General features: G+C 43.1%; 1 protein-coding gene across 2 annotated transcripts; it reads right to left on the bottom strand.

The window, feature by feature from the left end:
* Positions 1-1,525: 1,525 nt before the first annotated feature.
* RNF135 (ring finger protein 135) lies at positions 1,526-18,800 on the bottom strand. Of its 2 annotated transcripts, none has more exons than XM_081933416.1 (6): positions 18,434-18,800; positions 14,133-14,327; positions 12,792-12,927; positions 9,806-9,886; positions 7,719-7,820; positions 1,526-5,191 (listed from the first exon to the last, which is right to left on the bottom strand). In XM_081933416.1, the coding sequence occupies exons 1-6, from the start codon at positions 18,797-18,799 to the stop codon at positions 4,665-4,667; spliced, it is 1,407 nt and encodes a 468-aa protein (XP_081789542.1). In that variant the 5' UTR covers position 18,800; the 3' UTR covers positions 1,526-4,664. The 2 variants fall into 2 exon arrangements, with proteins under 2 accessions (XP_081789542.1, XP_081789543.1); XM_081933417.1 differs by having other exon boundaries at positions 9,806-9,883.
* Between the last annotated feature and the right edge of the window lie 42 nt (positions 18,801-18,842).

Below are 18,842 nucleotides of genomic sequence, written 5' to 3'. Positions count from 1 at the left end.
CAGATCTCAGTATTAAGATCAACACAGATTAGCACAGCATACTGAACCCCAGGCTGTGTTCAGTTTCAAGCTTAGTAAAAAAAAACAGCAATAACTGTTTTTATGGACAGATTATTGTCTTTCAGATGGAATTTAAAGCAGGGAACAATATGTTGCCCATGGGGACTTATCCTCTGGCCTGCTGGGAACCCCATCTGAATTGACTTTAATGTTTAAAAAAGTTTTAGTTAAAAAAAAAATCAAACGAGACTGATAGATGCCCAAGAGAGGAGAATCAGTTTTTAGCAGAGAAAACATTAAAACCAGGTTATTTAAGAAGTCCTTTAGCTGATTATTAGATGTCTTGCTCTCAGAATAGTTGTCTAAGAGTAGAAGAGCAGATTTTCCCCCCCCCTCCATTCCTTCTGTTATAGAACCTCTTTGTTTTTTCACTTTGCTTATGCTTGTTGAATAAGTAGGGAGCATCCCTGAGTTCATATTATGTTGCAGGCACCAAAATGGTTTTTAAAAACCCTTTAAAACCATTAAATCAGGTTAAGCCATAAGATTAAATGCAAAAATACCCGAGATCTTGCAAGATGGGGCTTTGGGGTGTTAGGCAAAGCCGAAGCCTCAGATGGATTCTGTTTTCCCATCACTAATGACCACTAAATCACGCTGAAGCAAGGAAGGCAACTTTCAGCTGTTTATTTCTGCAGAAATAGAGAATCTCATACTTGGGACAGGAGTCTAAATCACACCTAACTCCTAGTAACACCTAGCTGAGATCTTTATACAAATTGTTTCTCAGTTGTTTTATAATGTGTCGTATGTAATTTCTTTCACAAGGTTAGTGTTTGAATTTGGTTGATTACATTTGTTCTGTTTGGTACAAGATTACGTTTGCTGTAGTGTAGAAGATAGTGAAATTTTCCTAATCCTATTATTGTCAAGAGTTTTCTGCTGCTTGTCTGTAGTTTCTCTGTTCCACAAGGAAGCTGACAAAGGGGAACTTAAGACAGCCTGGTAGGTAATTTAATCAGTTATAATGTTTCTACATAATTTTATCAATTCCTGGATGACTTGGTGTTAAAAACATTGAGACCTTTTCTTATGAATGGGATTCCTTTCTCATAAAAGTGATAACTTCTATCAAGGATTTAAAGGGGACTTTCTCTATTTGAAGGATTCCATTATTTTTATATTCTTCATCATTTTATGTTCTTAAGCTATCATCAAGCTATTAAGGGGAACCTTTTTAAATCCCTGGTATTGTTTTATATTTTGGATTTAACTTCCTTTTAGGGGCATAGTGGACCCCAACTAACCAATGACCACCTTATATCTTCAGTGCAGGCCTTTAAAAATGAATAGTTGAAACCTGACTTTCCCAAATAGGTAATTAAATAGCTGCCACATTCATCACATTTGACATCTGGTTGAATTTCCAAATCATATATATTGCTAAGCCCAGTTTGTTGAATAAGCCCTCAAAGGTTGGTTTCAGAAAACAGTAAAATATGAAACTATGATTTACGCACCACAGTATTTTATTCATGCAACTTAACTAAGCCAAAATAAAACAGACCACATTATCACACGGTGCAGTATATAGAACCCAGGTTTTATTGCTGGATGTATATAACAAAATATTATAGACTTATAAAACACATGCAAATAAATCATAACTGTAAATAATGCAACTTTACTAATCAAGCAAAAATATGTTTGTAAGCTGGCTACTTTGAAATATATTATATAGAGAAAGTAGGATGAAATTAAACTAACAAGTGACACGGTATTGTTTTATTTATTCACATCCACTTCTATTCCTCCAAAGTTCTTACTGAATTTCTTGATATATGAGTTACAAGTACCACATGTGAGGGTTCTTCCAGAAATTTGTTATTTTTACTTTCCTAATTTTTACTTTTGTCATTGTTATCAAGTTATGGGTCCATTTATTTTAAAAGTACTTCAATAACTCCTCCTATATTCTGAAATAATTGACTCTGAATTATATTCATTTGCAAATATATAATGCTACGTCTGCTCGATATCCCCCCACATTGTTTTTTTATCATAATGCTTCTATTCTGATTTTCATCAGATGTCACATGTGGAACCCCTTTCAATCCTAAACAGTACCTGGGTTGAATATAAATAATAGGAAAAATTAATCTCTGAATTTCATGATTACAGGAGAAGTGGGGTCTCCTTAGTCTCTCTACTTTTTTATTACCTTCAAAACTATGTTCTATGGATTGTCAGTTATGTTGTGATTAAAAACTAGAACTCATTGCTGGAGAATTTTAATTATTGGTTTACCTGCTGGCCCTCTGTAACAATAGTGAGGTTATTGTTTTTTACAAAAAGACAGGAAACTAGTGAATACAGCACTGGAAGTAATTTGAGAAAATTAGTGACATTCATAAATTACTGGAAGTATAAGATTGTAAAGTATTAAAATCTAGACCATACTGGATACTACATAGTACAGATCTAATAGTAACACTACATATATATTATGAGTAAAATTTAGGTGACATCGAACAGCCTGATTTTTCCACCCATTTTCATAGATAACTGTTTACCACCAAGTGTTTACCACCAAGTTCCAGTATGTCCCATTGTCAACCATGATACTAGTACTAGAATAAAGTCACTTGAATGTGCGATAGGTAGTCCTCAATTATAATAACAATTGGGATCTGAATTTTCAGCACTAAGCAATGCAGTCAAAAAGGCAACTGCATCCCTGTAGTCCTGGTTGCTTTTGTTAACTGTACCCCACGATTGTGAGGCGAGGCAACTTCTTGCTGGCTTTCTACAACCAAAGTCAGTAGGGAATCCAGCAGGAAGTTGCAAGTCTCAGACCAGCAAATAAGTGTTTTTTTCTGGAGGAGGGAGGGAGGGAGCATGTGAGAGGTGCTGTGCAGGTTGGAGGGGGTGCGTGGAGGCATGCCAGCTTGGAAAAGGCCTGTGGGGACACGGGATACTGAATAAGAGCATACAGGAGTATAGTGAGGGCCAGGTGAGTAGGGATGTATTTATTTATTTATTTGATTCAATTTATCAGTCGTGCCCTCTCCGCGAAGGGACTCGGGGCGACGTACAATCAAATATAAAAGCATGTGGCATGGAGGAGGTAAATACATCAACATTAACAATACAAATGAAAATAAAAGCCACAAATTTAAAATAAATAACAATAAAATTAAAACAATTAAAATACCCAATAGATTTAAATATACAGTTTAAAATTGCCAGGGAGGTTAGAAGTTCTGATTAAGCCAGGCCGGCTAGTTGGAACAGGTGGGTCTTGAGTTTTGAGCGGAAGGAGCGGAGATCCGTCGTTGTCCTGATATCTGGGGGGAGGTCATTCCAGAGGGCTGGGCCCATCACAGAGAAGGCCCTACTCCTGGGCGCAGCCCTCTGGCACTGCCTAGTGGATGGTACCCGGAGGAATCCCTCTCTGTGAGAGCGGATTGGTCGCAGGGATGTATGGGGCAGGATACGATCCCGCAAATAACTAGGTCCTGTGCCATGGAGCGCTTTAAAGATGGTGATTAACACCTTAAAGCGCACCCGGTAGACCACAGGGAGCCAGTGCAGCTCGCGCAGAAGAGGTGTTACATGGGTGAACCTCGTTCGCCCCATAATTGCCTGCGCGGCCGTATGAGGCATTATGGGGAAAGCATGGAGGTGTGATGTTGGTTGGGAAGAATGCGAGGGTGCTTGTCAGGTAGGATGCATGGGCTTGCAGCATGACTCGAGAAGGATGTACAGTGTGCCAAAGGTGCAGGATGGGCGAGGGAGGGTGGATGGGGTACAATATAGGATGGGTAGGTACACAAGAGGCAGGTAGATTGGGGAGTGCACATGGTCATGAAGGTCAGAAAGGATATGGAGTGCAGTGTCAGGAAGGGTGTGTAAGTTGTGGCATAGGTTGGGGAGGCTGCATAGTGGTGTGACATGGGTTGGGAAGGGTGCACAAGGGTGCAACACAGCTTGGGGTGGATGTGCAAGAAGTGTCGTGTGAGTCAAAGAGAGTGCATGGAGGTGGAGCGTAGGTCAGGAAGGGTTCGTGGAGATGTGCAAGTAGCCCAAATGGCACAAGTACAGACGGGGTGGAGAGGAAGCATGGATGGGGAGGCTTGCACCAATGACTTCTAACAAATCCTGCTGGTTTCCCCATTGACTTTGTGGGGAAGCTGGCAGGGAAGGTTGCATATAGCAAACACATATTTGGCAAGTTGGTCATTAGCTCAAGTGGATTGCCAAGTGCCCAGATCATGATTACATGACCATAGGGGTGCTGCTATGGTCATAACTTTGGTCACCAGTCATAAATCCTCTGCTCAGCATTGCCATAACTTTGAACGGATGCTGAACGAAGTATTGTATGTGAAGGGCAATCATAACTGGCTATGCAGGGATTATGATAGTTGACAGACTGTATTTATGCACCCCAAACCCAAACTTTCTTTTGAAACTGTGCACCTTCTAACCTCCGTCCAATGACAGTGCAAGCTTCCAACATGCTCACCCTGTGTAAGACTCATTTCCATTCCGAAAGCAGGAAAAGATGAGGCACTTCATAATTCAAACCGCAAAACCTCAGAATCTTAAGAGTCTTTAGAGGGCAAATGCTTATTAAGAAAATATACAATTGTGGCGTAAAATTAATGCCTATTAACATCATTTATAGTTAAACTCTGACCAGTACACAAACTACAAATCCAAAAAGCAGGGTAAACTGGATTTGCTGCGGTGATTTCAAACTTGTGTAAGCATGTTTCTTTATCAGTGAGGGAATAAAAAGACAAAGTTTTTGTTGGAAAGTCAAGGAAAACTCCAACCCGCGAAGGCCTATCTTCGTCAATTTGGGTTTCTTGATCATTGTGCCATGCTGAGATATGTTTATTGTATTCTATGCACCAGGATAATTCATTTCTTCCCAGTCGGTCCTTTGTGCCAATGGCCCCACTGGCAACACCAATGGCCCATAGAGAAGATTCTTTGCTGTTGACTTCCCAGTAATGGCGGCCTTCAGAGAAACCTGAAGAGCCCAGCACCTGACTGTTGCAGAATCTCTTCGGGGAGCGTTCATATTCTTTGCGACCACGAGACACTCTCACTTTCTTTTTATTGCCTGTGATCTCAAGACTGCAACCAACTGTTTCATCATCAAATGTAACGGTGGACATCCCTAAGTGAAGTAAAATTAAAAACATACAGATCTCAAGGAGCCTTAAATGAAGGAAATCTGTTCACAGTTCAGAGTCCACAGTCCACCTTCTGTACCTGCAATCCAGCACTTGGCCTGAAAAATGATCCAAAAAATGCCTGAAGACGGCCCAAAAAAACAGCCTGTTTTTTTGGACGTTTTCTGGTGCTCCGGCGCCTGCGGAGACCACCTGGCCGACACACATTCACGTGCTGGAAACCCGAACATCAGCTGGTTAGCACACATGCCCACAGAGGACTCTGTGTGCCACCTGTGGCATGTATACCATAGGTTCTCCATCTTTGGTAATTCATTAAGGTTTAAGTTTTCCCTTTTGATCTGATGAGGCAGCGGAAAGATATGATTTTGGATTACAATTAAGATCATTAAAGGATGCAGCAGACAAAGCATCCATTTGTGTCAGTGTACTGTATTAAAAGACACTATTAGTCGGAATCCTGTGGTTTGTTTTCAGTAACATAAAATAAATAAGTAGAATGAGAATCAATAAGGAATAAAACACTGGATACATGGCTGGGTTAACGGTACTGTTAGCTGTCTGTACCATTTTCATTTGTTTTATAATTTAGAAGACTATGTGAAGTCTCATAGCAAAGTACCTGCTCTGCAGACCAGTGTTTAACATACACAGACTTCATGCTGGTTGCAGAATTCTGGAAGTTGAAGGCCACATAACTTAAAGTTGTTAAGGGTGAGAAATACTGCCATGGACTATGGGATAATGGATAAGGGATGCCATTTACAAGCATCAGTTTCATGGGAAAAAGTGGAGGTGAACCAATACATTTGTCCAAGCCTATAGGACCGTGATGGCGAACCTATGGTACGTGTGCCACAGGTGGCACGTGTAGCCATTTGTTAGGACACGTGATGAGTTTCCCTGTCAGCTCCAGCGCGCGTGCTGGCCAGTTGACTTCGGCTTTTATTTTCAGCCATTTTTCAGGAATGGACTTTCGGTTTGCATGTTGGGCTGTTTTTCTCCGTCCAGAGGCTTCAGGGAAGCCTCCAGAGGGTGAAAAACGGCCCTATGGGCAACCTAGAAGTTAGGCAACAGATTTGTGGTTTGCCCTGAGGGCTGTTTTTTGACCTCTGGAAGCTTCAGGGAAGCCTCCTGAAGCCTCAGAAGGCCTCCGGGGAAGGGCGCGGGAGGCCGTTTTCGCCCTCCCCAGGCTCCTAGAAAGCCTCTGGAGCCTGGGGAGGGTGAAAAACAGGTCCATCACACACCAAAAGTGGGGGAGGCGTGGGAGTCGCGCGCAGGCACGAATTATAGGATTAGAATTAAAGGTGTGGGCATACCTGCACTCCCCCCCACTTTTGGCACACAATGGGAAAAAGGTTAGCCATCACACCTATAGGATGATAGTTCTGGGAATGATTCTAGATTAGAAAAGGGTACATTCTCAGGCTACCCACCTGATATTTCTCCAGCACAGAAAAAATAATTGTTATAAAAGTCCACACAATTCTGAAAAAACTGCCACTGCTATGTGCTACATAACCAAATAAATTATTGCCCAAGACCTCTGAAAACTAACCTCATTTTGTTTTATTAACACGTCAATTTATTTAATACACACTATATAGTGTTACTTCTAAAGAAAGCAAAATAAAATTTAAGAAAGCACTCTTAAATGGAATATAAATGATCTGTTCCAGAAAAAAAAATAGTTTGAAATACCAATTCAACAGCTGCTTTTCAAATTATTTTTGAAAGGGAAAGTTTGTATGTTTCATCACAATATCTCAATATCCAGTGACGTGTGGTGAGGTTTATGGCTGGTGAGGTTGGCCTCAGCCTCCAGCACACGTGATCCCATTCCCCACCTTCCTGAGCGTGCTCCGCCAGCTCGCGCGCTGCAGTCCTCAAAAGCGACTGGGGAACGACAAGAACCTTCCTGCCTCTGCTGGACTTGCAGTCGCGAGGAGCGCGCAAAATCCAGCAGAAGCAGGAAGGTTCTCGTCGTTCCCCAGTCGCTTTCGTGCCTTCGTCATCCGGAAGCACCGACATTTCTGCCTCCGCCCTCCGCAGCTCCTGGGCGTGCCCGGACGGAGGTAGCCAGAATAGCGCCGAGGCAGTCCGGCGGGCGAGCGACCGAGGATCAGGCTGCCTCGCTCGCTCTTTTGTCCGCCCGGACTGCCTCGGCGTCGCTGTGGCTACATCCATCCGGCCGCGCCCGGGAGCTGCGGAGGGCGGAGGCAGAAATGTTGTCGGCACTCCTGGATGACGAAGGCATGAAAGCGACTGGGGACAGTCGCTTTCGTGCCTTCGTCATCCGGGAGTGCCAACAACATTTCTGCCTCCGCAGCTCCGGGACGTGGCCGGATGGATGTATATAATATTATAATATTATATATATATATATATAGTATATAATATTATATACTATTATTTCATGAAGAGAGGTGAGGCTCTGCCTCCCTTGCCTCCCCTGACCACACATCCCTGTCAATATCACTCTCTTGTATGTGCAGCAATGTACATACTTACACTGAGAAAAACTACTTGAAATCATCGGCAATTCTCTGTCCCTAGGAGATGGCGCTGCTGGTGAAGAGCTGCTTGCTTCCTGCACGGAATCATTCCTTGGGACTGTAAAAATTATTCAAATTTGTTTGCAATATTTTGCAACTCATATTAACAAATAGAGGTAAACAACATGCTACTTGGGCTCATTGACCTTGGCATAGGAGAGAATTCTCTCCACCCCCTGCATATTTACTATTTTAATTATCATATTTTTCCCACTATAAGACACACTTTTTTGTCTTCCAAAAGGGGGTGAAAATTTCGGTGCTTCTTATAAACTGAATATTGCCAAAACCCTGCCCACCCGATGGCCATTTTTGCCCTCCGCACCCCCTGTTTTCAGGCCTTTTTTTGACCTTTTTCAGGCCTTTTTTCAGCCTGTTTTCGGTGCTTTTTTCGGCCTGTTTTTGAGGCTTTCTTCAGCCCTTTTTTGAGACTCTTTTCTGCCCGTTTTTTCCAAAATTTATAATCTTATAATCTGAAAAATACAGTAAAATTAAATGAGAAACTGGCATCCTGCTAAGTGCCCGTCTCTAGTATCATTTTAATTTCCAAGAACAGTAGTTTGGTATATCACATGGATCCCATAGGCAGCCTTAGAAAATTAAAAAACAAACACACTTTTTTTGCCTTTTCATGAGCAGGAATAATCTAGATCAGTGTTGATGAACCTTTTGGAACTGGTGCATCCAAAAATTCATAAAATGTCCACCTTGATTCTGTCAGCATGTCACACAGACAGACAGACACACAGGCACACAGAGACACCATCCATCCATCCATCCATCCATCCTGGCAAAAGAGGCCTCTCTGGACCTCCTCTCCTCTGGACTCTCTTCTCTAGACTCTCTGGAAGACATGCATTTTCTGGACCCCCAGAAAATTTTGTGAGAATGAGTGTGCAATTTTCAGATATCTCGGGCTGTGCAAGAGTAAGATCTTCTAGTGCAACTTTCAGAGGGTCTAGACCAGGGGTGAAATCTTTTTTTTTTGCCACCGGTTCTGTGGACGTGGCTTAGTGGAGGGGATCATGTGAGTGGGTGGGCGTGGCCAACTTTTTCTTACGTTTTAAAGCATTTTTTTCCTGCCAGTTCAGGCGAATAGACAAGAAAAAATGCTTTAAAAAGCAAGGGAAAAAGCTTCTGAGGATCGCATGGCTCACAGCTGAGCCATGCAATCCTCAGAAGCTTAATATTTTTACTACCGATTCACAGAACCAACGACAATTGTCCCTACCAGTTCAGCCGAACTGGGAGGATTTCACCCCTGGTCTAGACCATAAATGACAAGGCGTGTCACCTGTGACAACAGTGTCATAGGTTTGACATCACTGATCTAAATGATGTTTTTTTTTATCCATGCCAGTTGGGAGGCCAGTTGTGCAGGTCCCAACCCGGGAACCCAGTGATGGGTTGCAGGGTATCACAACTGGAGAAATCCCCAAGGATTGTTTAGAGCAGGGTTGTCAAACCCGCGATGACACGTCATCATGTGATGTATCACAACTTTTTCCCCCTTCATTAAACCAGAGGTAAGTGTGGTCAGCACATGATGCATCCATGGGCCCCAGGTTTGACACCCCTGGTTTAGAGTGATAAGTGACAGAGCCGGTCAAACAGATATGGTAAGAGCCATAGCAGTATAAGTACGATGCTCCCAGGCCAGCCACGAGTACTCACAATATTTCTCCTTCTCATATAAACCGTGTAACAATCCGAAGATGACCAGACAAATGTGATTAAGAATACCCTTATTATTTTTACTCCACAACAATACTTATGCCAAGCATATTGATTCCTGCATATTAATCCCATATTATTCCTGTAATTGTGATTTGGGTAATTAATGTGCAAAACTATGCAAATGTGTACTTTAATCTGTAACAATTTGTACTCTTAAAAAAAGAGCTAGCTATTGTTTTGTTCAATCAAACCAGGAATGTCACATCAGAACAACATGAATAAGCAGCGGAATGTGGAAAATGATTCCCTAATGGAATAATGATTATGATCTCCCCAAAAATCAATTAAAATTAATAAACTACTTACAGGAATCAATGGAAAGGAACATTTCTTCTGCTCCATCAGCTGCAGCTTCACTATTGTTGCTGGTTCCTGGAGAAGGCTCTACTACACAATTTAAAAAAAAATCCTGGCTGTTAGACATCGAGACTAGAAATTGGCAGGGCATAATACATAGCTGCTTTAAGTGGCGCAGTGGTTAGAGCGCAGTACTGCAGGCTACCTCTGCTGCCTGCCAGCTGCCTGCAATTTGGCAGTTCGAATCTCATCAGGCTCAAGGTTGACTCAGCCTTCCATCCTTCCCAGGTTGGTAAAATGAGGACCCAGATTATTGGGGGAAATATGCTGACTCTCTAAGCCGCTTAGAGAGGGCTGTTAAAGCACTGTGAAGCAGTATATAAATCCAAGTGCTATTGCTATTATGTTTCAGCTTCAATCTCAGCTTAAGAAGGAGATCTCCCTGATCCATTTTAGGAGATTCCCATATCCCTTTGATCAGCTCTTCATTTCAGAGAAAGGCCATTTCGACAGGAAACGGGACCACCCATACGTTTTCAATTCAAAGTGAATGAGGGAGCTAATGACTGTCCATAGGTTGCATAAGAAGAACACCCATTATCCACAGTCAATGGCAAGGAATGAGGGGATTTGTGATTCAATAGCACCCACAGTCATTTATTCTACTTAAACAAAGAATTTTGGAGATAGGGCTACTATTGCTTAAGGAGACAAATTCATGCCTATACTTGGCAGCTGCTAATTCCTATTGCAAGGATAAGATATTGAAAAGCATTCAGTGAAAAAGAAGGCATCATGCAATGATGATTTGTCTCACTGGAATCCCCCAAACTGAGTACAATATATAGGCCAGGACCTCCACATGCTGAGTATAAAGTCTACAGCTGGCAGTTGGATCAAACCTGTGCTGACCTCTCACTGACCAATTGAAATTTAAATACATTTTTCCTATAGGACAGTGATGGCTAACCTTTTTTGGCTCGCGTGCCATAAGTGGGGGGAAGTGCAGGGGGGTCATGTGCAAGCATGGCACACCCATAATGCAATGTGCGACCCCCCAGTGCGCATGGGTGCACTACAGGCACTCCCCCCATTTTTACATGCTTTTTTTGCCCTCCCCAGGCTCTAGAGGCTTTATAGGAGCCTGGGGAGGGCGAAAACAGCCTCCTCCGCCCGCCCCCCGCCCCCCCCGGATGCCCTCCGGAGGCGTCAGGGAAGCCTCCGGATGGTCTCTGAAGCCTTCGGAGCACTCAAAACGACCCTCCAAGCAAACCAGAAGTCACTTCCTGTTTGCTCGGAGGATCGTTTTGAGCGCTCCAAAGGCTTCAGGGACCGTCCGGAAGCTTCCCTGACACCTACGGAGCGCTCAAAACGAACCTCTGAGCAAACAGGAAGTGACTTCCAGTTTGCTTGGAGGGTCATTTTGAGCGATCCGAAGGCCAGGGAAGCACATGAAGCCTCCGGAGGACCTCCAGGGCGGCGCGGGAGGCTCTTTTCGCCCTCCACAGGCTCCTATAAAGCTTCTGGAGCCTGGGGAGGGTGAAAAATGGCTTTTAAAAAGGGTGAACTCAGCTGGCCAGCGCGCCCATGCATGCTGGCCAGCTGACAGGGCAGCGCCTCGCGTGCCCTGACAAATGGCTCCGCGTGCCACCTGTGGCACGCATGCCATAGGTTTGCCATCACTGCTATAGGATATATTTCTTTGAAATATTACAAAAGATTTTTTTTTAAAGCCTACATATCATAATAGAAGGTACTATTCATTGCTAAACAGCAAAGTCTTTTGTTTATAAAGTTTCTAGTACCTATAGTAATAATGTCTCAAAGGTGCATTTTCAAGAGGCAACTGGACTTTCCAGTTTTTCTCTGAAGACATTTCCAACCTTAACAATTCTCTAAAAGAATGCAAATGATCAGCTGTCTGAAAGGAGTATAAATCCTTCCCTTCCCCAACATCCACTCGGAGCTGAAGAAGCTTCTTGTATGAGAAGTGAAACGTCTTCAAAGAAAAACCAGAAAGTCCAGTTGCCTCTTGAAAAAGCACCTTTGGAACAACCATGACCTGGAGGATTGAGAATCTCCATAGACATCTACAGTAATAATCAACTTGACAGTAAAGAGAAGCAAAACTCTATCAAAGAGATTTCATGTCCATATTGCCAGTGAGTTCAACATACTGACAAAGCTAGAAAAAGTGCCTGCCAGACAACAGACAATAGAACACACTTTAGGGATGCTGATGGGTGAGGTCTGTTAAAATGTAATAACCATGGATATAAAAGATCAGATGGAAGAACAAAATAAGATTCAATAACCAAAAGCAAAAACAGTGCCATGTTCAAAGACTTACAAAGAACAATATATAAGGACATCTGCCTTGGGCAGGGGGTTAGATTAGAAGACCTCAAAGGGTCCCTTCCAGCCCTTTGATTTTATTTCCATCAGACCCTAATTATTCACTGCCCAGGAGAATTTGGTAGCTACAGAACACCAGTCATAGTAAGATCTGATCCAACCACGCCATCTTTCTCATGTTTAGCATCAGATTAGAATAACTATGCCAGACCATAGTGGTTTTATTTCCCTAGTGCAGGGGTTGGCAACCTTAAACACCCAAAGAGTCATTTGGACCAATTTCCCACAGAAAAGAAAACACAAAACCCTCCTCGTGCCTGACTATTTCCTGAGCAAAACTAGCTTATGTAGTTGAATTAAACATTCTGTTTTCTTCTGAAACTTTTCTTTTCTTAGATTTATCCATGGTTGGTCTACCGGGGGTCAAAAAGCTCAATAAATTGTGTGCCGGCAGATGTCGCACATTGGTTGTTGTTACGCATATTTTGAGCAACAGGGAGCTGCAGCACAGCGATGAAAGAGCCACATGCGGCTCCAGAGCCGTGGGTTGCTGACCCCTGCCCTAGTGATATTCAAAGCTTTGTAATAAATCTGCACATGTGTACTCTTAATGTAAGAGGGAAATGAAAATTCCACCAACTCTGAGATGGCTGCGCTGGGAAATTCCTCAAAATTGCTGCTTCCAGTTGTCTCTTTAACTCTTCAACAGCACTGGCAATATTGCTGATCTTCTGAACGGGATCGCCAATATAAGCTTCTTGTCCTGATGACATTTTCTAACAATTAAAACATAAATCAAGAATTAAACAAGGCACCAGCAAGATTTCAGTAAGCATTTCTCTCAATTCTGTAATTAGAATCTGAATAATAGAACTTTTTTTTCTTCCCAGTGTTTCTCTGCAAGCCTTCTGCTGGTTTGTTTTTGTTTTTATTTTTTTGGACCAAGTGTTCATCCGTTGGTTGAGACAGGAACTGACCGACTGGCTTGTCACCAGAATCCAACATTGTGGGCTGAGAGAGAGTGACTGGCCCAAGTCACCCAGTCAGTGTTGAGCCCAAACCTCACCTTTTCCTGGTTTCTAGCCTTCTGTGTGCTTTATTATGGAGTTACCCCTAAAATGTCTGCTAAAGTAGCCTCAGAATAAAGTAGAATTAGATCACCTGATCATGCTTCCTCATCTGATCTATCTGGGAAGGCTGACATCAGTTTTGAAGTTTGATAGTACAAATCTCCCAAGATCATTCTCACATACTATCATACATGATCGCAATTTGGGCCTTGGCAACTGCTTGCAACTATGAGGTTGCAGCGTCCTTCAATCACCTAATTGTCATTTGTAACCTTCATTGCTGGCTTCTAACAAGTCAATGGGGAAGCCAGCAGGAGGTTAAAAAATGTGATCACATGACCTAACAACCACATGGGATTCACCTAATGACAGAGCAATTGGGGCTGCCTGAATTGCCATAAGTCAATACTTGCAGCATGGAGAAAAGGAGATTTTAATACTATATTTGTTGCATATAGTCCGAAGTCAGAGGGGGGAAAAAAGGAGAAGCAGCATTGGTAATAGCCTGTGATCTATAGTACAGAGTATTCAGAACCTTGGGTAAGCCTGGAGGGAAAAAACACCCCTAGAATACTATACTGAGGAGTCAACCCAATACTGTAGTATAACTACATACTTCTATACATACAGATATCTGTTGTTTGAAATCATGATATGTCTCTCCGTTAATAGCAATCAAAATGCCTTCCAAATTATATTTTTAGGATCATCCAATTTAATAACTAAAAATCAACCTATTCCCCCAAAGCACATTAGCACCTCACGCCTACTCATTTGTTCAGAAATATCGTAGTTCTAGGACTTTCAGTGTTTAAAATATGCTTACAGTTTTGTAAGATGAGTGGCTATATAAATAGGATACATTAATAAATGAAATAGATCTTTATGGTACCATTAACGAAATGATTTACCGTCATCACTTCTTCAAATTTATTCTGCAAATCCAAAATGGGAATTTTTCCATTGAGCTGCTGGTCTGTTATTTGTTCAGCCACTTTCCATTCTTCTTCAATGATCCTTAGCACTATTTTCTCTTGATCACAAATGCACTTTTTCATAAAACCGAAGGCTTCTGAAATAGAGTTTCTGGTTTGAAACATATAATCCTAAAATCAGAAAAAGGACCGTTGCTGATGAAAGACCCCTACACAGAAATCTGAATGTTTTCAACATTTAATTTTTTCCCCTTTACAATTCCAACAAAGAGCTTCAACAGTTTGAGAGCTAGACCAACTCCTCTCACAATCCAGCATTCCCATTACTGCTAAAAAGTACCAGTAAGTAGTACTTTGTTTGGATCAAACTCCAAGTTTGATTCAAACTCACCTCACGTTTGACTTCCCAATCACATCTATATAGATTCTGGGCATACCCTTCTTCCAGAAATGGTTTCAATTCCCAGTCTGTTGCGACAGTTTCCTATCCATTTACTAACTAGGCCCAGCCCCTGCTGAATTTTCTGAGATCAGCCAAGAGCAAGTAGGTCAGCTGGCAACTCTGCCTCTTTGTATGTTGCTTTTGAAAAAGTGAAACTAGTCGGCTCACAACTGTCTCTCTTCTTTTAATGAACACTCTTCCAGGAAATGCAGAAAAAGCAGTGCAAGATATGCCAAAGGGAACAAATTAGTAACAGAAAGAGAAACGCAAATAAATACTGGGCAATGTCGAGCCAGAGTGTTTGCACTCTTTCAACTAGCCCGAGGCTCTCTGGCTCAATTTCTCAAGCATCTCCTGAGTAGTGGGAGGGGGGGGGATGCCTTGTTTTAGTGCCACATTGATTACACTGCTCTGCAGGACAGCCCTCCATCTTGCGATGAAGCACAGGATGTGGGTAATTCCTTTGTGCCATCAGGGTTGTTTTTCTGGAGGGCAACCTTTAGTGTCAGCTGGAAATTGGGTCCTCTGAGAGCCTGAATTTCTTCTGTTAATTTCTGGTAGATCTGGGGTCTCCAGATCCACCCTCCAAGTCAACTAACTATTCTTGAGTCTACAATACACTGAAGGGGTGACCTTGACAAACATCCATCTGCCAACCCCACAGGTAGTTCTCTGTTACCCATTGCATATGCCTGAAGACAAGCTTGCCTGTCTTCTTCTTCTTCTTTTTTTTTTTGTTCCAGATTGAACAGATCCGGGATCTCCTTCCAATAGTCCTTGGTAATTCAGAATGTTTTGGAGGGGGGGATTGTGGGTCAAACACCTCATGAATGACCTTCTTTCTCCTCTCCTTCTTCATATGTGGAGGAGCAGAAGGCCAGTAATTCCTCACAAGCAGTGGCTTGATTGTTCCTGGAATGGGGGCTCATCCAAGAATAGAATAGAATAGAATAGAATAGAATAGAATAGAATAGAATAGAATTCTTTATTGGCCAAGTCTGATTAGACACACAAGGAATTTGTCTTTGGTGCGTATGCTCTCAGTGTACATAAAGGAAAATAGAATACATTCATCAAGAATCATAAGGTACAATACTTAGTGACAGTCAAGGTTCCTAATAAGCTATCAAATCGTACTAGGAAACAATAAAAATAATATAAATTGAAAGATGCAAGCAATATGGTTATAGTCATAAGTGGGGAGAGATAGATACTAGGAAGGAAGAGAAAAATAATAGTAATACATTCTTAGTAAACTATTGTCAGTGTTGTGGGAATTAGTTGTTTAGCAGAGTGGCATTTGGGGGGAAACTGTCCTTGTGTCTAGTTGTTCTGGTGTGCAGTGTCTTAAAGCATTGTTTTGAGGGTAGAAGTTTAAACAATTTACGTCCAGGATGTGAGAGGTCTGTAGTTATTTTCACAACCCTCTTTTTGACTCGTGCAGCATACAGGTCCTCAATGGAATGCAGGTTGGTAGCAACTGTTTTTTTCTGCAGTTCTAATTATCCATTGAAGATGCTGTGAACATCACTGGAGTGGCTCCTATGTTAGCATTTCAGCCAACAGCTGGTCAATGTAGGCATCCATATTCACCATGCTGCAGATGGATATACCTAATCCTAAAATGTCTCTAATTGGAAAATTCAGAGTGGATCAATTGCAACCAGACAGCGGAACTCAGCCTGAAAAATCCTTTGCTTTTTTTGGCAGGGTTTAACCATCTCCTTTACATGCCCGCAGCCCTGACACAGTGAGAAACGGTTTATCACACCTACTTCACACCTGAATCAGGGCTTTTTGCCACTGACCCTCTGTCACTAACATTTGATTATAACAGATCAGGTGGTGATCCACTGCCTCATAAAAATAATTTGCCTTCTATTATAGTACCAACACTGCAGAAATGGTCGCATAAATGTTGCAGAATGCAAAGACTTATGGCAAAAATGCTGAAAATGTTCTACTGATTCTGGGTCCTTATATTTAAGAAAGTTGTATAAAGATACCTTTTAAGGAAACAAGGCACACTGCACAATTTTCACACATATATCCAGCTAAAGTGTTTGACTCCCTCAAAGCTAAGTACTTTATTGCATCATAAATAAGTCTCTTTAAAAGGGCCAAAATCAAATACAGTTTTTGACAGCTGATAGTTCAAAGCTATGGAAGAAGACATAAACAATTGAAAAAGAGTTGGAAACATGTAGCTGTTTCGAGATAGAAGATAGATGGAAGAAACCAGTTATTTGCTTTTTGATTATTTGTTTACCAAGGAAGAAGGCTTTCAAACATACTTCAGGGGGTTATCCATGCAGAAGATCCCAGGTTCAAATTTAAGCCCTGAATGGGATATCCAGAGCAGTCCTGGGGAGTTTGCCTCTAGGTCACCCCGAAGGAGCCACAAACTGACTCTTTCCAGAAGAAGGATAGCTAGAGAGGGTGGAAGCAGATTTCCATCCTGAAAGATAAAGGCTAGGGAAGGCTACTTTGATTTAGGCTTAAGTTTTAGAGCTTAGAGTTAGACAATACTAAGGCTCCAAGGCTCATGCTGGCTAATGTAACAAAATGAGGTTAATCCTAGGACAGTGAGGGCGAACCTATGGCACGCGTGCCACAGGTGGCACGCGGAGCCATTTGTCAGGGCACGCAAGGCACTGCCCTGTCAGCTGGTCAGCACGCATGGACGCGCTGGCCAGCTGAGTTCACCCTTTTTTAAAGCCATTTTTCGCCCTCCACAGTCTCCAGAAGCTTTATAGGAGTCTGTGGAGGGCGAAAAGGGCCTCCCCCGCCCCCAGTGACTTCCGGTTTGCTTGGAGGGTCGTTTTGAGCACTCCGAAGGCTTCAGAGACCATCCGGAGGCTTCCCTGATGCCTCCGGAGGGCATCCGGGGGGTGGAGGAGGCTGTTTTCGCCCTCCCCAGGCGAAAAGCCTCTGGAGCCTGGGAAGGGCGAAAAAAGCATGTAAAAATGGGGGGGGAGCACCTGAGGTGTGCGCATGCGCACTGGGGGGTCGCGCATTGCATTATGGGTGCGGCATGCCCGCACAGGACCCCCCTGCGCTCCCCCCATTTATGACAGGATAGCAGTGTTCCAATATCTCAGGGGTTGCCACAAAGAAGAGGGAGCCAAAAAAGGTTCGCCATCGCTGTCCTAGGAGTAACCCTTCCTTTATCCAAAAATGTCCATCCAATCAAGTTGTTTCCTTAGAGTGCATCTGTGTATACTTATACATATAAGGTACTGGGTATGTCTAGTTTAATGAAAAGAAGGACTGGGGTGACAGGATAGCAGTGTTCCAATATCTCAGGGGTTGCCACAAAGAAGAGGGAGTCAAACTATTCTCCAAGGCACCTGAAGGTAGAACAAGAAGCAATGGGTGGAAACTAATCAAGGAGAGAAGCAACTTAGAATTGAGGAGAAATTTCCTGACATTAGAACAATTAATCAGTGGAACAGCTTGCCTCCAGAAGTTGTGAATGCCCCAACACTGGAAGTCTTTAAGAAGATGTTGGATATCCATTTGTCTGAAGTGGTGTAGGGTTTCCTGCCTAAGTTGGGGGTTGGACTAGAAGACCTCCAAGGTCCCTTTCAACTCTCTTATTCTATTCTATATACATGCCTATATATACAACAAGAACATTAAAATGTATCGCAGACTTAATCATTGTTTCCCAACCAATCTAAATCTGCATTTCATAGTGCAGATAGAAGGGAGAGACTGGCTTGTCTAGAAGCTCACAATAACCCTGACAGGACCGAAAGCCAGCTGGCCAACCCCCTGAAGAATCACGGCTAGACCCCGACCTTAGACACGCCAAGAGGCCATTCCTTCTCACCTGGAAACCGCGCCTGGGAAGGGAGAAGTCCCGCTTGCCTCTCGCCCTGTCTGGGAAGCCCGGCTCCGCCAGGCGCGAGTTTCTTGTGGGAAGTGGGTTGCTGGAGGCTAGGTAGTTATATCTTTCCAGGATCAAGTTCAGCAAGACGGTGCGCTCGGGCAACTTGTGGTTCACCCGACGCTTGCAGATGGGACATCTGCAGGTTTCATGCTGGCCCTTTGCGACCCATTTTCGGATGCAGCCCAGGCAGAAGCTGTGGCCGCACTGCACCGTGATCGGGTTGCTGAGCAGCTCCAGGCAGATGGAGCACTGCAGGTCCTCCGTCGCTAGCCACACGAGTATCTGTCCCTGGACAGCAGAAGCCATGGTTAGATCCTCCGCCGACGGCGTCCCGCGGCCAGGGAGTTTC

This window comes from Natrix helvetica, assembly GCF_964273705.1.
Source record: "Natrix helvetica genome assembly, chromosome: 1".
NCBI lineage: Eukaryota > Metazoa > Chordata > Lepidosauria > Squamata > Natricidae > Natrix > Natrix helvetica.
This window is presented reverse-complemented; position numbering and strand designations above follow the sequence as displayed.